Source organism: Cetorhinus maximus, chromosome 3, assembly GCF_964194155.1.
Source record: "Cetorhinus maximus chromosome 3, sCetMax3.hap1.1, whole genome shotgun sequence".
NCBI lineage: Eukaryota > Metazoa > Chordata > Chondrichthyes > Lamniformes > Cetorhinidae > Cetorhinus > Cetorhinus maximus.
Window position 1 is genome coordinate 2,147,085 of NC_135881.1, and position 13,296 is coordinate 2,160,380.

The 13,296-nt window shown below is 47.0% G+C and overlaps 1 protein-coding gene across 2 annotated transcripts; it reads left to right on the forward strand.

Annotated features, from left to right (window-relative positions):
* Positions 1–214: 214 nt before the first annotated feature.
* On the forward strand, positions 215–12,688 carry LOC144674789 (fucolectin-like). Of its 2 annotated transcripts, none has more exons than XM_078535991.1 (5): positions 215–417; positions 1,849–1,916; positions 9,535–9,817; positions 10,798–10,977; positions 12,542–12,688. In XM_078535991.1, exons 2-4 carry the CDS (start codon positions 1,850–1,852, stop codon positions 10,958–10,960), a joined length of 513 nt encoding a protein of 170 aa, XP_078392117.1. In that variant the 5' UTR covers positions 215–417; position 1,849; the 3' UTR covers positions 10,961–10,977; positions 12,542–12,688. The 2 variants fall into 2 exon arrangements, with proteins under 2 accessions (XP_078392117.1, XP_078392121.1); XM_078535995.1 differs by having other exon boundaries at positions 220–238.
* Positions 12,689–13,296: the final 608 nt, after the last annotated feature.

Here is a 13,296-nt window from a genome sequence, read left to right on the forward strand (position 1 = left end):
CTTTGGTGTGTTAAGAATGAATTGCAATATTTGCACAAGTGAATGCATGCAGTACCCCACCCGTGTTATTGAGAATTGTTTGGAAATGGAACTTCAGTAAATCCACCGAACTGATTTGTATGATGAATGATTTTCCACCAATCATGTGACCATATCATTTCCTTGTATCTGCTCTGTGCTCTCTATTTAACCCTGGGGAGGATAGGAGATCATCAGACCAGAAGAGGCACAGATCAGGGTAAGACAAAGCATGAAAAACTCGTGTGCCTTATAAATAATTTAGTTAGAGTTATGAGTTTAGAATTTACCGGAATGGGGTGTATGATATCCTAATGATTGAGCAGAGAGAGGTACTGAGGCCTGTTTGTGTGGGATGACACTATCGTGCCTGGAATAAAATTGCATCTCTATTTCCAGGTAAGATCCTGATTTTCACTTTGAGACCGCTGGACACTCTGTTCTGACCCTTGTCCTTCCTACCAGAGTTCAAACCGAGTCTTAGGTGAGACTATTCATCCTTGTGTTTTTAATGTTCATATATTTGGAATTCCTCCTCTAACGAAGCCACAGAAGTTACTGGATTGTCCCTGTGATGAACCATCCACGGTTGAAAGTACAAGAAAATTTGTAATGTACAACCTGACAGGAGAAATTGCAGGTGGTGGTGGTTTCCCCATACACCTGCTGCCCTTGGTAGTGGTCGTGGGTTTGGAAAGTGCTGTCGAAGGAGCCTTGGTGAGTTGCTGCAGTGCATCTTGTCGATGGTACCCACACTGCTGCTACTGTGCATCAGTGGTGGCGGAGGGAGTGAATGCTTAAGATGGTGAATGGGGTATCGATCAAGGAGACTCCTTTGTCCTGGATGGTGTCGAGCTTCTGGAGTGTGTTGTTGGGGCCAGCCATGAATTAAACTGTTGGATAAATAACAGGAATGTGGCTGCTGTATTATTTCAGAGTGTGTTTAAGATAATTGTGAAGGGATCTGATAGGGTAGATAGGGAAAGTATTTCTCCTGGCGGGGGAGTCCATAACAAGAGGGCCAACCTTAAAATGAGGGGCGCTGTCCGAAAGGGGTGTGGAAATCTGGAACTCTCTCCCACAGAGAGGCTGTGGATGTTGGGGGTCATTGGAACTTTCAACACTGAGATGGAACTTGTGTATGGGCATCAAGGGAGATAGGGGAAAGGCTTGGTGATGCATATTAGCCATGATTTGATTAAGGGGCTCTAAGCCCTGCCCCGAAGCACACCAGTTCTGTCCCAATGGTACATAGAGAAGCTGTGGCCATTGATGGAATATTGACTGTTGGACAGAGTGAAAACGAAAGTTAGAATAAATGGGTGTCATAGAATCATAGTCATAGAGTCAGCACCGAAACAGGCCCTTCAGCCCATCGTGTCCATGCCGGCCACTAAGCACCTAACCATCCTAATCCCATTTTCCAGCACTTGGCCAGTAGACCTGTACGCTGCGGCGTTTCGAGTGCTCATCTAAATACTTTGGACAAAGTGGTTTGGACAAAGCTTTGCACTGGTGTTGTAGGGCTTGATTCACATTTACTGATATGTGATTGGATGTGAGTGTGGAGAAATATTACTATTAAACAATGCTAACGATACAAAAGTAGAAGTTTGAGAGTATTGTAAAAGAACTCAGCGCAGGGACAGAGTCGAATAATAAGATTGAAAGTGGATCAGTCACAGGGAAAGCTCTACATTGAAGGATTGATAGTCTTATCTGGGCTGCAGATCAGCTCATTATGAAACATCAAACATCGTATCTTTGATGTGAGGAAGGGTCAGTTTGCATTCCAACCCTTATTGAAGCCTCTTCTGTTTTGATCTTGAGGATGACGATGATCATGTTGTCTACAGTTCTCTGCATCATTCTGATCCTCGAATTTGGACACGCACAAGGTAAGAACCACAGGAATCTTATCGCTGTCTTGCTGTTGAACATAAGAATATAAGAAATAGGAGCAGGAGTAGGCCATTCAGCCCCTCGAGCCTGATCCGCCATCCAATATGATCAGGGCCGATCTGATTGTGTTTCAAATTCCACATTCCCATCTGCCCCCGATAACCTTTGATTCCCTTGCCTAACAAGAATCTATCTACCTCTGCCTTAAAAATATTTAATGACCCTGTCTCCACCACCTTCTGAGGCAGAGAGTTCCAAAGTCACACAACCCTCAGCGAAAAACATTCTCCTCATCTCTGTCCTAAAAGAGTGACCCCCTAATTTTAAAACAGTGCCCCCTAGTTCTGGACTCACTCACAAGAGGAAACATCCTTTCCACGTCCACCTTGTCAAGGCCGTTCAGGATCTTGTAAACTTCAATCAAATCACCCCTCACTCTTCTAAACTCCAGTGGAAACAAGCCCAGTCTGTCCAACCTTTCCTCATAAGACAACCCACTGATTCCAGATATCAATCTAGTAAACCTCCTCTGAACCACCTCCAATGCATTTACATCCTTCCTTAAATAAGGAGACCAAAATTGCACACAAACCAGACCCCTGTGGGGCTCCACTTGTCACATCATGCCAATCCGAAAAAAACCTATTTAGGCGTACTCTCTGCTTTCTGCCAGCCAACCAATCTTCTATCCAGGCAAATATGTTACCCCCTACATCAGGAGATTTTATTTTCTGCAATAACCTTTGATGTGGCACCTTATCAAATGCCTTCTAGAAATCTAAGTACTGTACATCCACCTGTTCCCCTTTATCCACAGCACATGTTACTCCTTCAACAAACACCAATAAATTGGTTAAACACGGTTTCTCTTTCACAAAGCCATGCTGACTCTGCCTGATTACCTTGAGCTTTTCTAAGTGTCCGGCTATAACCCCTTTAATGATCAACTCTAACACCTTCCCCATGACAGGCGCCAAGCTAACTGGCCTCTGGTTCCCTGTTTTCTGCCCCCCACTCCCTCCCTTCCTGAATAGAGGGGTTATATTTGGTATATCCCAGTGAAACCCAGTGATTCTCCTCTATCTGCTCCAGTGCAGTTTGGGTTCCTTTCTCTAAGGTCCTGGAGGTTTACCTGGAATCATCCTGCTCAGTGCTGCCTCTGTAGTTTATTTATAACCTCACACTAATAACTAACAGCAATTCCATTGAAAGAGGGATTTAAACTTTAGTTTTATTAAGATTCCCTCTGCTCAGGCGATGTTCTATTGACTTATCTGCCCACATCAGCCCTCTTCTGAAAAAACTAACCCTTGACCCCTCCATCTTTGCACACTGTTCCCTTTCCAACCTCCCTTTCCTTTCCCAAGTCCTTGAACGTGTTGTCACCTTCCAAATCCATTCCCATAATCCCCGGGGTTTCATGTTGAACCTATCCAGTTGGGTTCCTGTCCACGCCACATCACTGAAATGTCTCTTAACAAAGTCACAATTGCGTCGTAGCAAGAATGTCACCAAGGTAAACTGTCTCAACTCAACCTGTCTGCGGCCTTAACAGGGTTGGACCACACCATCCTCCTCCAACACCTCTCCACTGTTGTCCAGCCGGGTGGGACTGCTCTCTCCTGGTTCCATTCTTACCTATCTAATCAAGGCCGGAGAATCTCTTTCTGCTCCTGCACCATTACTCTGGTGGTCCCCGAAGGATCAATCCTTGGCCGCCACCTATTTTTCATTTATTTGCTGTCCCTCAGCAACATTAGCTGAACACCCTTAATTTTCACATGTACCCTGACAACACCCATCTCTACCCCCTGCCTCAACTCCACCAGTGTCTCTATATTACCAAACTGGATATCCCAACATCCAATACTGGATCAGCAGAAACCTTCTCACATCAAACACTGAATTGAACTCTTTGGTCTCTGCAAATTTTCGGGAGGGAATTCTGAGCTTAGGGGCCCAGGCAGAAGACGGCATGGTCACCAGTGGCGGCTGATTAAAATCAGGGATGCCCACACAGCCAGGACTCGTAGGAGCACAGATATCTCGGATGGTTTTGGATTGGGAGAGGGTTACAAAGATAGGGAGTGGAGAGAAGGTGGAATCACAGAATTGTTACAGCACAGGAGGAGGCCATTCAGCCCATTGTGTATGCAGCAGCTGTCTGGAGGGGCAATACAGCTAATGCCGTTAGGGCAAGTGACTAAAAACTTGGACCAGCCCAAACCAGCCTGCGCTTACAAAATTCAAAACACAGCATCCAACATTCGATGTGATTCCGCAATTAGACAATATTTGCATAATTAATCCTCAGTGTGCTGAGAATTAATGCTGGCAGCCAATTCAAGATTGTCAGTCAGGCATGCAGTGCGGCTCATCTGCGTGTGCATTTGCATGAATACACGGGGCCCTGTTCTTCGCAGACAGAAAAAGCATGTACACACATTGCGCCTGTTTCAGCTAAACAAAATCAGTGATGGCCATTCGCTGGTTCATCCCCAGCGGAATGTCTTGACCAATCAGAGTCAAGCTGCCTGGTTTAGATTTCAAACAACACTCGGCGGTTAACTGCCAGTCACAATCAATTGGTGCATTCTCCATGGCAATGCCTCTAGCGTCCATTTGGCAACCAATCAGCACTCTCTTCTCATGCAGCATAAATATGCGGTTTCCCTTGACATTGGTATTCTTGCAAAGTGTCCTGATGAGTGCAAGACAAAAAGGTTCAACAAAAAAAATGCACCACCAGAGGGTAGAGTGTAGGAGATCGGCCAGGAATGTGTTGCAACAGACTGTAGGCCCTGTAGCTCACTGAAGTCCGAGGTGCCTTGTTGCTCTCTCATGGCTTTTTGAGCTTAAAGTCTTGAGCTAATACCAATCCAACACCTTCTCCCCATAACCCTGCACATTCTTCCTTTTCAGATAATAATCCAATTCCCTCGTGACAGCCTCGACTGGACCTGCCCCTGTCACACTCTCAGGCAGTACATTCCAGATCCTAACCGCTACTGTGTCCTCTGGGTTCTCGGTCCTTCCGCCAAGGGGAACAGTTTCTCCCTATCTGCTCTGCCCAGATCATTCATGATTTTGAACGCCTCCATCAAATCTTCACTCAACCTTCTCTTCTCCGAGGAAACCGTTTTGAAGCATTCGAAAACGAGGACGAGAATTTTAAAACCGAGGTGTTGCTTGACCGGGTGCCCGCGTAGGTCAGCGAGTACAGGGGTGAGAGGGGAACGGGACTCGGTGTGAGTTCGGGCAGCGGCAGCAGAGATTTGGACGACCTCAAGTTTTTGCAGGATAGGTTGCGGGATGTCTCGGAAGGTTGTGGGGTTGAAGGAGGTTGGAGCGAGTCGGAGGGCAGAAGGAATTTGAAAACAATGATTCGAATTTTAAAACCATGGCGTTGCCAGAGCTGGAGCCAATGTAAAAAAGCAACACACTGCAGAGGCTTGACATTCACACCATCTGGTGGAGAGAAACAGAGTTAATGGTTCAGGTCAATGCTTTTGACTCGGTTCTGATGAAAAGCCAGTGACCTGGAACATTAGCTCTGTCTCTTTTGTCACAGATGCTCTCAGACCTGCTGAGTGTTTCCCGTCATTTTCTACGTCTCCTTCAGTCAGGGTGGGTCAGTCAGCACATGGGTAACGAGTGACCGGGGCTTGTGCGTGTTAAGAGATGGGGCAGCAGAGCTTTGGGGTGAGTCAATCATGGCGTGACTGAGTTATTACATCACAGAAGGAGGCCACTCGGCCCATTGAAAAAAAAAATGACAGTATCTCTTAGAGTGCAGCACTCCCTCAGTACTCCATTGGAATGTTAGCCTTGATTTTTGTACTCAAGGTGTGAGAAGAAATCTTTTCACACAGCGAATGGTTTGGGTCTGGAATTCACTGCCTGGAAGTGTGGTGGAGGCAGGTTCAATCGAGGCATTCAAGGGGGAATTGGATGATTATTTAAATAGAAACAAGGTGCAGGGGTACAGGGAAAAGGCAGAGCAATGGCACGAGGTCAGAATGCTCAATTGGAGAGCTGGTGTAGACAGGATGGGCTGTTAAAATTCTGTGATTCTGGTGGAACTTGAATCCAGAGTCTTTTGCGGCAGGTGTACTACCCACTGAACTATAGGTGCCACACAATGAGTTTAAATTCAGGGAGGAGGAAGATGTGTTGTCACCCAGGAGAGATAATGGGACAGTCGAGTTTCGTTGTAACAAAAGCACGAATGAGGGTTTCAGCAGCAGCTGAACTGAGGCAAGTGCAGAGTGGGGCGAGGTTACGGAGGTGGGAATCGGCTGTCTTAGTGATAAAAAGGTTACGTGGTTGGAATCTCACCTCACGATCAGAAACCAAGGCTGTGAACAGTCTGCTTTAGCTTCAAAAAAATGACCTGGGAGAGGGATAGAATCGGTGGCGAGGAACAGAATCCAAGTTAATGCGAATCGATAAATTTATTTACGACAATTAACTCCTATAAAGAATCATCTTTACAGGTGCTTGAGTTGTGCGATGCTTTAGTCTACCTGGAAGGCTGTGGGCTAGATCTTGCTAAAGGGCTGTCTCATGGTGTACCCTCCTAGACTATACAGCCCTTTTCAGTTTTGTCTGGTAATGCGCTGTAGCTTGCTTGGTGGAGGCAGGTCCAGTCAAGGCTTCCAAGAGGGAATTGGGTTATTATCTGAAAAGGAAGAATGTGCATGTTTATGGGGAGAAGGTGTTGGAATGGTATTAGCTCAAGATACTAAGCTCAAAAAGCTATGAGAGGACAAAAAGGCACCTTGGACTTCAGTGAGTTACGGGGTCCACACAGTCTGTTGCCACACATTCCTGGCCAATCTCCCACACCCTACCCTCTGTAAACTTGAGGTCATCCAAAGCTCTGCTGCCCGTGTCTTAAATCACAGCAAGTCCATGCATCTATCACCCCCCTGTGCTCGCGCCTACACTGGCTCCCAGTTAAGCAATGACTCAATTCGAAATTCCTAAACAGCTTTCAAACCTTTCTATGGCCACACCCCTCCCTATCCCTGTAACCTCCTCGACCCTCCGAGATAGCTGGGCTCCTCAGTTCTGGCTGCTCAGGCATTCCCGATTTTAAGCACACACTCATTGGTGGCTGCACCTTCAGCAGTCTGGGCCCCGAGCTCTGGAATTCCCTCCCTAAACCTCTCTGCATCCCCACCCTCTCCCCCCTTTAAAAGATGCCTTAAAAACCACCCCTTCGGCCAAGCTTTTATTCACCTGTCCTAATATCTCCTAATACGGGCTGTATCAAACATGGTTTGATAATCATTCCTGTGAAGTGCCTTGGGACATTTTTATATGTCCTTATTATATAAATACGCCTGAATATGTCATCTTGTTGAAGATATTGTCCTTGATATTTTTCATAAACAATCAGATTGCAGGATCTAGGTGAGGTGGAGGAACAAAGGGATTTCACCACTAAAATGCATCAGTCACTAAGTTGACAAAGCACTGGGACCGGATGAGATGCATCCAAGGATATTGAAGGAAGTGAGAGTAGAAATTGCAGAGGCACTGGTCATAATCTTTCAGTCTTCCCTAGACTCAGGGGTGGTGCCAGAGGACTGGAGAATTGCAAACATTACGCCCTTGTTCAAAAAAGGTTGTAAGGATAAGCCCAGAAATTACAGACCAGTCAGTTTAACTTCAGTGGTGAGCAAGATTCTAGAAACAATTATTCGGGATAGAATCAGTCGTCACATGGAAAAATATGGGTTGATAAGGAAGAACCAGCCTGGATTTCTAAAGGGGAAATCGTGTTTAACTAACTTGCTGGAGATTTTTGAAGAGGTAACAGAAAAGGTCGATGAGGGTAATGCTGTTGATGTGGTGCACATGGACTTTCAAAAGGCATTTGACACAGTGCCACACGACAGCCTTGTGAGAAAAGTTATTGCTCATGGAATAAAAGGGACAGTAGCAACATGGATACAAAATTGGCTGAAAAATAGGAAGCAGAGAGTAATGGTCAATGGTTGTTTTTTGGGCTGGAGGGAGGTTTGTCGTGGAGTTCCCCAGGGGTCGATATTGGGACCCTTGTTTTTCCTGATATATATTAATGATCTAGATCTTGGTGTGCAGAGGGCAATTTCAAAGTTTGTGGATGATACGAAGCTTGGGAGTGTTGTAAACTGTGAGGAGGATGGTGTGGAACTTCAAGAGGACATAGACAAGTTGGTGGAGTGGGCAGATAGGTGGCAGATGAAGTTCAATGTGGTGAAGTGTGAGGTGATGCATTTTGGTAGGAAGAACATGGACAGACAATATAAAATAAGGGGTGAAATTTTGAAGGGGGTGCAGGAGCAGAAAGACCTGGGTGTATATGTGCATAGATCATTGAAGGTGGCAGGACAGGTGGAGAGAGCAGTTAATAAAGCAGATAGTATCCTGGGCTTGATTATTAGGGGCAGAGAGTACAAGAGCAGGGAGGTTATGCTGAATTTATATAAGACACTCATTAGACCTCAGCTGGAGTATTGTGTACAGTTCTGGGCACCACATTATAGGAAGGATGTGAACACATTGGAGAGAGTGCAGAAGAGGTTTACAAGAATGGTTCCAGGGATGAGAAACTTCAGCTATGAGGATAGATTGGAGAGGTTGGGTCTGTTCTCCTTGGAGAGAAGGCGGCTGAGAGGAGATTTGATAGAGATGTTCAAAATCATGAGGGGGCTGGACAGAGTAGATAGGGAGAAGCTGGTCCCACTTGTAAAAGGGTCAAGAACGAGAGGGCACAGATTTAAAGTGATTTGCAAAAAAAGCAAATTTGACATGAGAAAAAACTTTTTCACACAGCGAGTGGTTTGGGTCTGGAATTCACAGCCTGGAAGTGTGGTGGAGGCAGGTTCAATCGAGGCATTCAAGAGGGCATTAGATGATTATTTGAATAGAAACAATGTGCAGGGGTACAGGGAAAAGGCAGGGCAATGGCACTAGGTCATAATGCTCATTTAGAGAGCTGGTACAGACATGATGGACCGAATGGCCTCCCTCTGTGCTGTTAAGATTCTGTGATTCTGTAAGAGGGCAAAACTCCAAGCACTAGATTTATTTATAGGTAGGGACTGAATCGAAAAGTATGAAAATTAAGCCAAACCTATTGTAAATTGGTTAGACCCCACTTAGATTAATACAGCATGCATTTCTGGGTACCATTTTATAAAATGGATATAGAGGCACTAGAGAGGGTGAAAAGGAGATTTGCCAGGATGATACCAGTCATGTGTGGGTGTACATATCAGGAAAGGACTGTCCGCCTGGGTTTCTATTCTCTTGAAGAAGGACTATGGGGTGGCCTCATAAACATCAGCGTCAACCAACCAGCAGATTTGCGATTCACGGCGTAATTCTTAAACCTGTTCTTGATTTGCACATTAACAACGCTGTGCATCATCAACACTCAGTTATATCTCCAACACAACCCACCCCAATACTGTTCACTCTGTGAGCTCTAAGCTTTGCGCTGCTTCCACAGGTTATCTGGCAGCTCTGGGATGGACAGCTTGCTCCCCATTTCCTGCAGAGGAAGTATCAGTGTGGAACTAGAGCGAGAGGTTTATTCAGTAAAAGTGTTTGTTCCTGCAGTGAATCTGTCAGGCATGAGTCGGGCTACGCAGTCCAGTGTCTATGATTTCCGTGGCCATGCCATGAATGCTGTCGATGGGAACCTAGACACCAATTACTTAAGATCGTCCTGCACGGCTACCCAGCGAGAGAGGAACCCATGGTGGAGAGCAGATTTACACAGGACTCGCGAGATCCACTCCGTCAGGGTCACAAACAGAAAGGACTGCTGCTCTGGACGCCTCAACGGAGCGGAGATCCGGATTGGAGACTCGCTGCACAATAATGGCAACAGCAACCCGAAGTAAGGTGGGGGGAGGTGGGGGGAGGTGGGGGGGAGGGAAAAGGTGGGTGCCCCCACTGCGGGGTGAGTCTGGGGGACGCGTGCCCACAGTGATTGTGTAGGATTAGGACTAGGGGATGGACGTGTGGGGTATGTGCACCGTCCATGCTGCAACGGACCGGTCAATCTGCCTCTCAACCAACATCACTGAAACCAAATGAACTGCTCAGTTATCTCATGGCTATTTGTGGGGTCTCACTGGGCACAGTGTAGCTGGTCCATTGCAGCCAATAGCTACAGATCAAAAGGCGCTTACTTGGGCAGTGCACGTTCCCCACACATCCATCCCCTAGTCCTAATCCTTTCAGTATATCGGGAAATTGTGAAAGCTGGTATAAAAGATGTAACTCGCTCTCTCTCTCTCTCTGGTGATAGGACTCTCCAGAGACTATGGGGTCCTTCACTCTGTCCTTGGACCCAATTTTAAATTAGCAGGGGGACTGGACACCAGAACAGAAATAGATAAGGCAAAATGAAGTGAGTTTTGTTCGAGCTGCGAGAGAAGGTGATATATACCTGATAGGAACAGACTAAGAAGGATTATGACAAATGCAGAGAAGGATTACAATGTCCGTCAGGGCACAAAGGGTGATGAATAAAGATAAGGCACAAGTACAGATGGCCGTGTGGTAACACGTGGCACTAACACATGTGGACTGGGAACTTAGGGAAGAATTTAAAGCCTTCAGAAAGGATACAAAGGGAGGAAAAAAGGGAGGGAGACTCGTTACAGTCGGTATGTTGGTGACAATTTGTTATTTGTTAATAGCTCCTGTGAAGTGTTTTGGGACATTTACAATGTTGAAGCCACTCAATGAACACTAGGTGTTTGTTTGGAGATGTTGCTCATGGCTGGGCTGTGGAACTTAGTGAATTGAGCATCGGTTCACCTGTGCACATGGGTCTTTGATTCCGGTTTTAACATGAAGCTGTTTTCCCAGGTGCGCGACCATCAGGTCAATCGCAGCTGGAAGATCTGAAACCTTCCGCTGTGTCGGAATGCAGGGTCGCTATGTAAACATTGTCATCCCAGGGAGAAGCGACTACCTGAGTCTCTGTGAGGTGGAGATTTACGGCACCCAGGAGAATTGGCTTGACTGTTAGTGCAGGACCTCCCGTCGGTAAGTGAAATAGTCTCTCCTTTTGGCGCAGCCTCTGGGCATTTTGGACCAGCCTTATTCTGCCGGGATCCTGGGGTTCATTCCCATCCCATTCCCCACTTTGTCCCCCCCCCACCCCCCCCCCTCCACCCCTCCAGCCCTCCAGCCCCTACCTGCCCCCCAGTGGCACTGACCTGAGGCCATGGATCCGTTTCAGGTTCTGGGGTCTCTCGGGTGGTCCTCCCTCAAAGTGCAGATGGTGGTGGGAGGGGGTTTGGTGAGGATCTGCACCCAATGACCCTGGAGCCATTGGGGAGATGTTCCTGGACAACCTATTTCTGATCCCCCTCAGTGCTCCTACTCCATTCTTATCTGAGGCTCTGAGGGTAATGGTCACCCCACCCACTTAACAAGCAGGGGTTCAACCTGAGGGACCCTGATCCTTGTAGCCTCAAGAGGGCTCAGGACCCACAGCAGGATCAGTGCCCCCAGGGCCACCCTGTTACCCTCTCACCCTGTACTTCCTGCCATATATAGGCACCCTGTCAAGCAGTGACTTGGTGTTAAAATTCTATTTCTGCTTTTAAATCCCTCCCACTATCCCTTGCTCTACCCTATCTCTGTAAACTCATTCAGCCCTTCAACTCTTTGAACCTCTGCACTCCTCTAATTCTGGCTTCTTGTACATCCCTGATTTCAATCGCTCCACCACTCATGGCCACGTCTTCAGATCCCGATGCCCAAATCTCTGGAATTCCCTTCCTCCTTCGACAGCACCTTCCAAACCCACGACCATGACCATCTCGAAGGACAAGGGCAGCAGATAGATGGGGACACCACCACCTGGAAGTTCCCCTCCAAGTCACACACCACTCTGACTTGGAAATATATCGCCGTTCCTTCACTGTCGCTGGGTCAAAATCCTGGAACTCCCTTCCTAACAGCACTGTGGGCGTACCTACACCACATGGACTGCAGCGGTTCAAGAAGGCAGCTCACCACCACCTTCTCAAGGGCAATAAATGCTGGCCCAGCCAGCAAAGCCCACATCCTGTGAATGAATGTTTAAAACACACCTTTGCCCTTCTCTGCCGTGTTTTCCTTCTTTGAGAATCTCCTTAAATCCTACCCCGCCTGACCTTATATCTCCTCATGTGGCTCGGGGTCACATTTAGTGTCTCATGTCCCTGCAAAGCATCTTGGGAGGTTTCATGACGTAATAGACGCTGTACAAATATCGATTGTTGTCCCCAGTGACCACAGCGGGGATCAGTGCCACCAGGAGATGGGGAAACGTTGGGATTGTAGAATCAGCTCTTAAACGTCTCTGGCCTTGCAATGTTTCCACGGTGACAGGAGGGCAATGTGCCCCAAACACCAGAGCAGTTGTGTGAGGGGCACAGATCCCAGCCCCACATCTCTCTATCCTGATGTCACAACAGGATCTGATCTCAGAACGGTCTCCCAGGTAGGGCACACACTAGAATGAGATGGCTGGTAAGAAAGAACTCAGAAGTTTTCTCGATGAGCACACGCGTGTTGACTGAAGATAACTCTGTGTGTTTCATTCTGTTTGATTTCTCAGAGCGGTGGAGCTGCCCAGATGAAAGTTATCAGGAACTCCAGACCCCGCTCGGACCGCTGAATTAAACCAGCTGTGGAACCAGCGAGTTACAGGAAACTAACCCAATCCCTCACGTTCTGCATTTCTGTCAAATAAAACAGATCAATCAAAATGTGGCTCTTCGTCTTTCAATAAATGTGACACCAGCTGGAATATCGAATGGGACCAATCATGGATGGGAATCCAACCGAACTGGATTTCTACTGAATTTTCCACTCTTTTCCATTTGCCCCAACTCTGGGTGAGAGTGAGGCAGAAATTTCCCCATTTTTCATAAGACCATAAGACATAGGAGCAGAAATTAGGCCATTCGGCCCATCGAGTCTGCTCCGCCATTCAATCATGGCTGATAAGTTTCTCAACCCCATTCTCCCGCCTTCTCTCCGTAACCTTTCATCCCCTTACCAATCAAGAACTTATCTATATCGGTCTTAAATACACTCAATGACCTGGCCTCCACAGCCTTCTGTGGCAATGAATTCCATAGATTCGCCACTCTCTGGCTAAAGAAGTTTCTCCTCATCTCTGTTCTAAAAGGTCTTTCTTTTACTCTGAGGCTATGCCCTCAGGTCCTCGTCTCACCCACTAATGGAAACACCTTCCCCACGTCCACTCTATCCAGGCCTTTCAGTATTCTGTAAGTTTCAATCAGATCCCCCCTCATCCCTCTAAACTCCATCGAGTATAGACCCAGAGACCTCAAACGTTCCTCATAT

What these genes read in the sequence shown, in the direction of transcription:
- LOC144674789 (XM_078535991.1), top strand. Translation starts at nt 1,850, where the DNA reads ATGACGATGATCATGTTGTCTACAGTTCTCTGCATCATTCTGATCCTC. An exon ending in CGAATTTGGACACGCACAAG is followed by an intron (nt 1,917 to 9,534) that starts GTAAGAACCACA and finishes TTGTTCCTGCAG; the next exon opens with TGAATCTGTCAGGCATGAGT. An exon ending in AATGGCAACAGCAACCCGAA is followed by an intron (nt 9,818 to 10,797) that starts GTAAGGTGGGGG and finishes CTGTTTTCCCAG; the next exon opens with GTGCGCGACCATCAGGTCAA.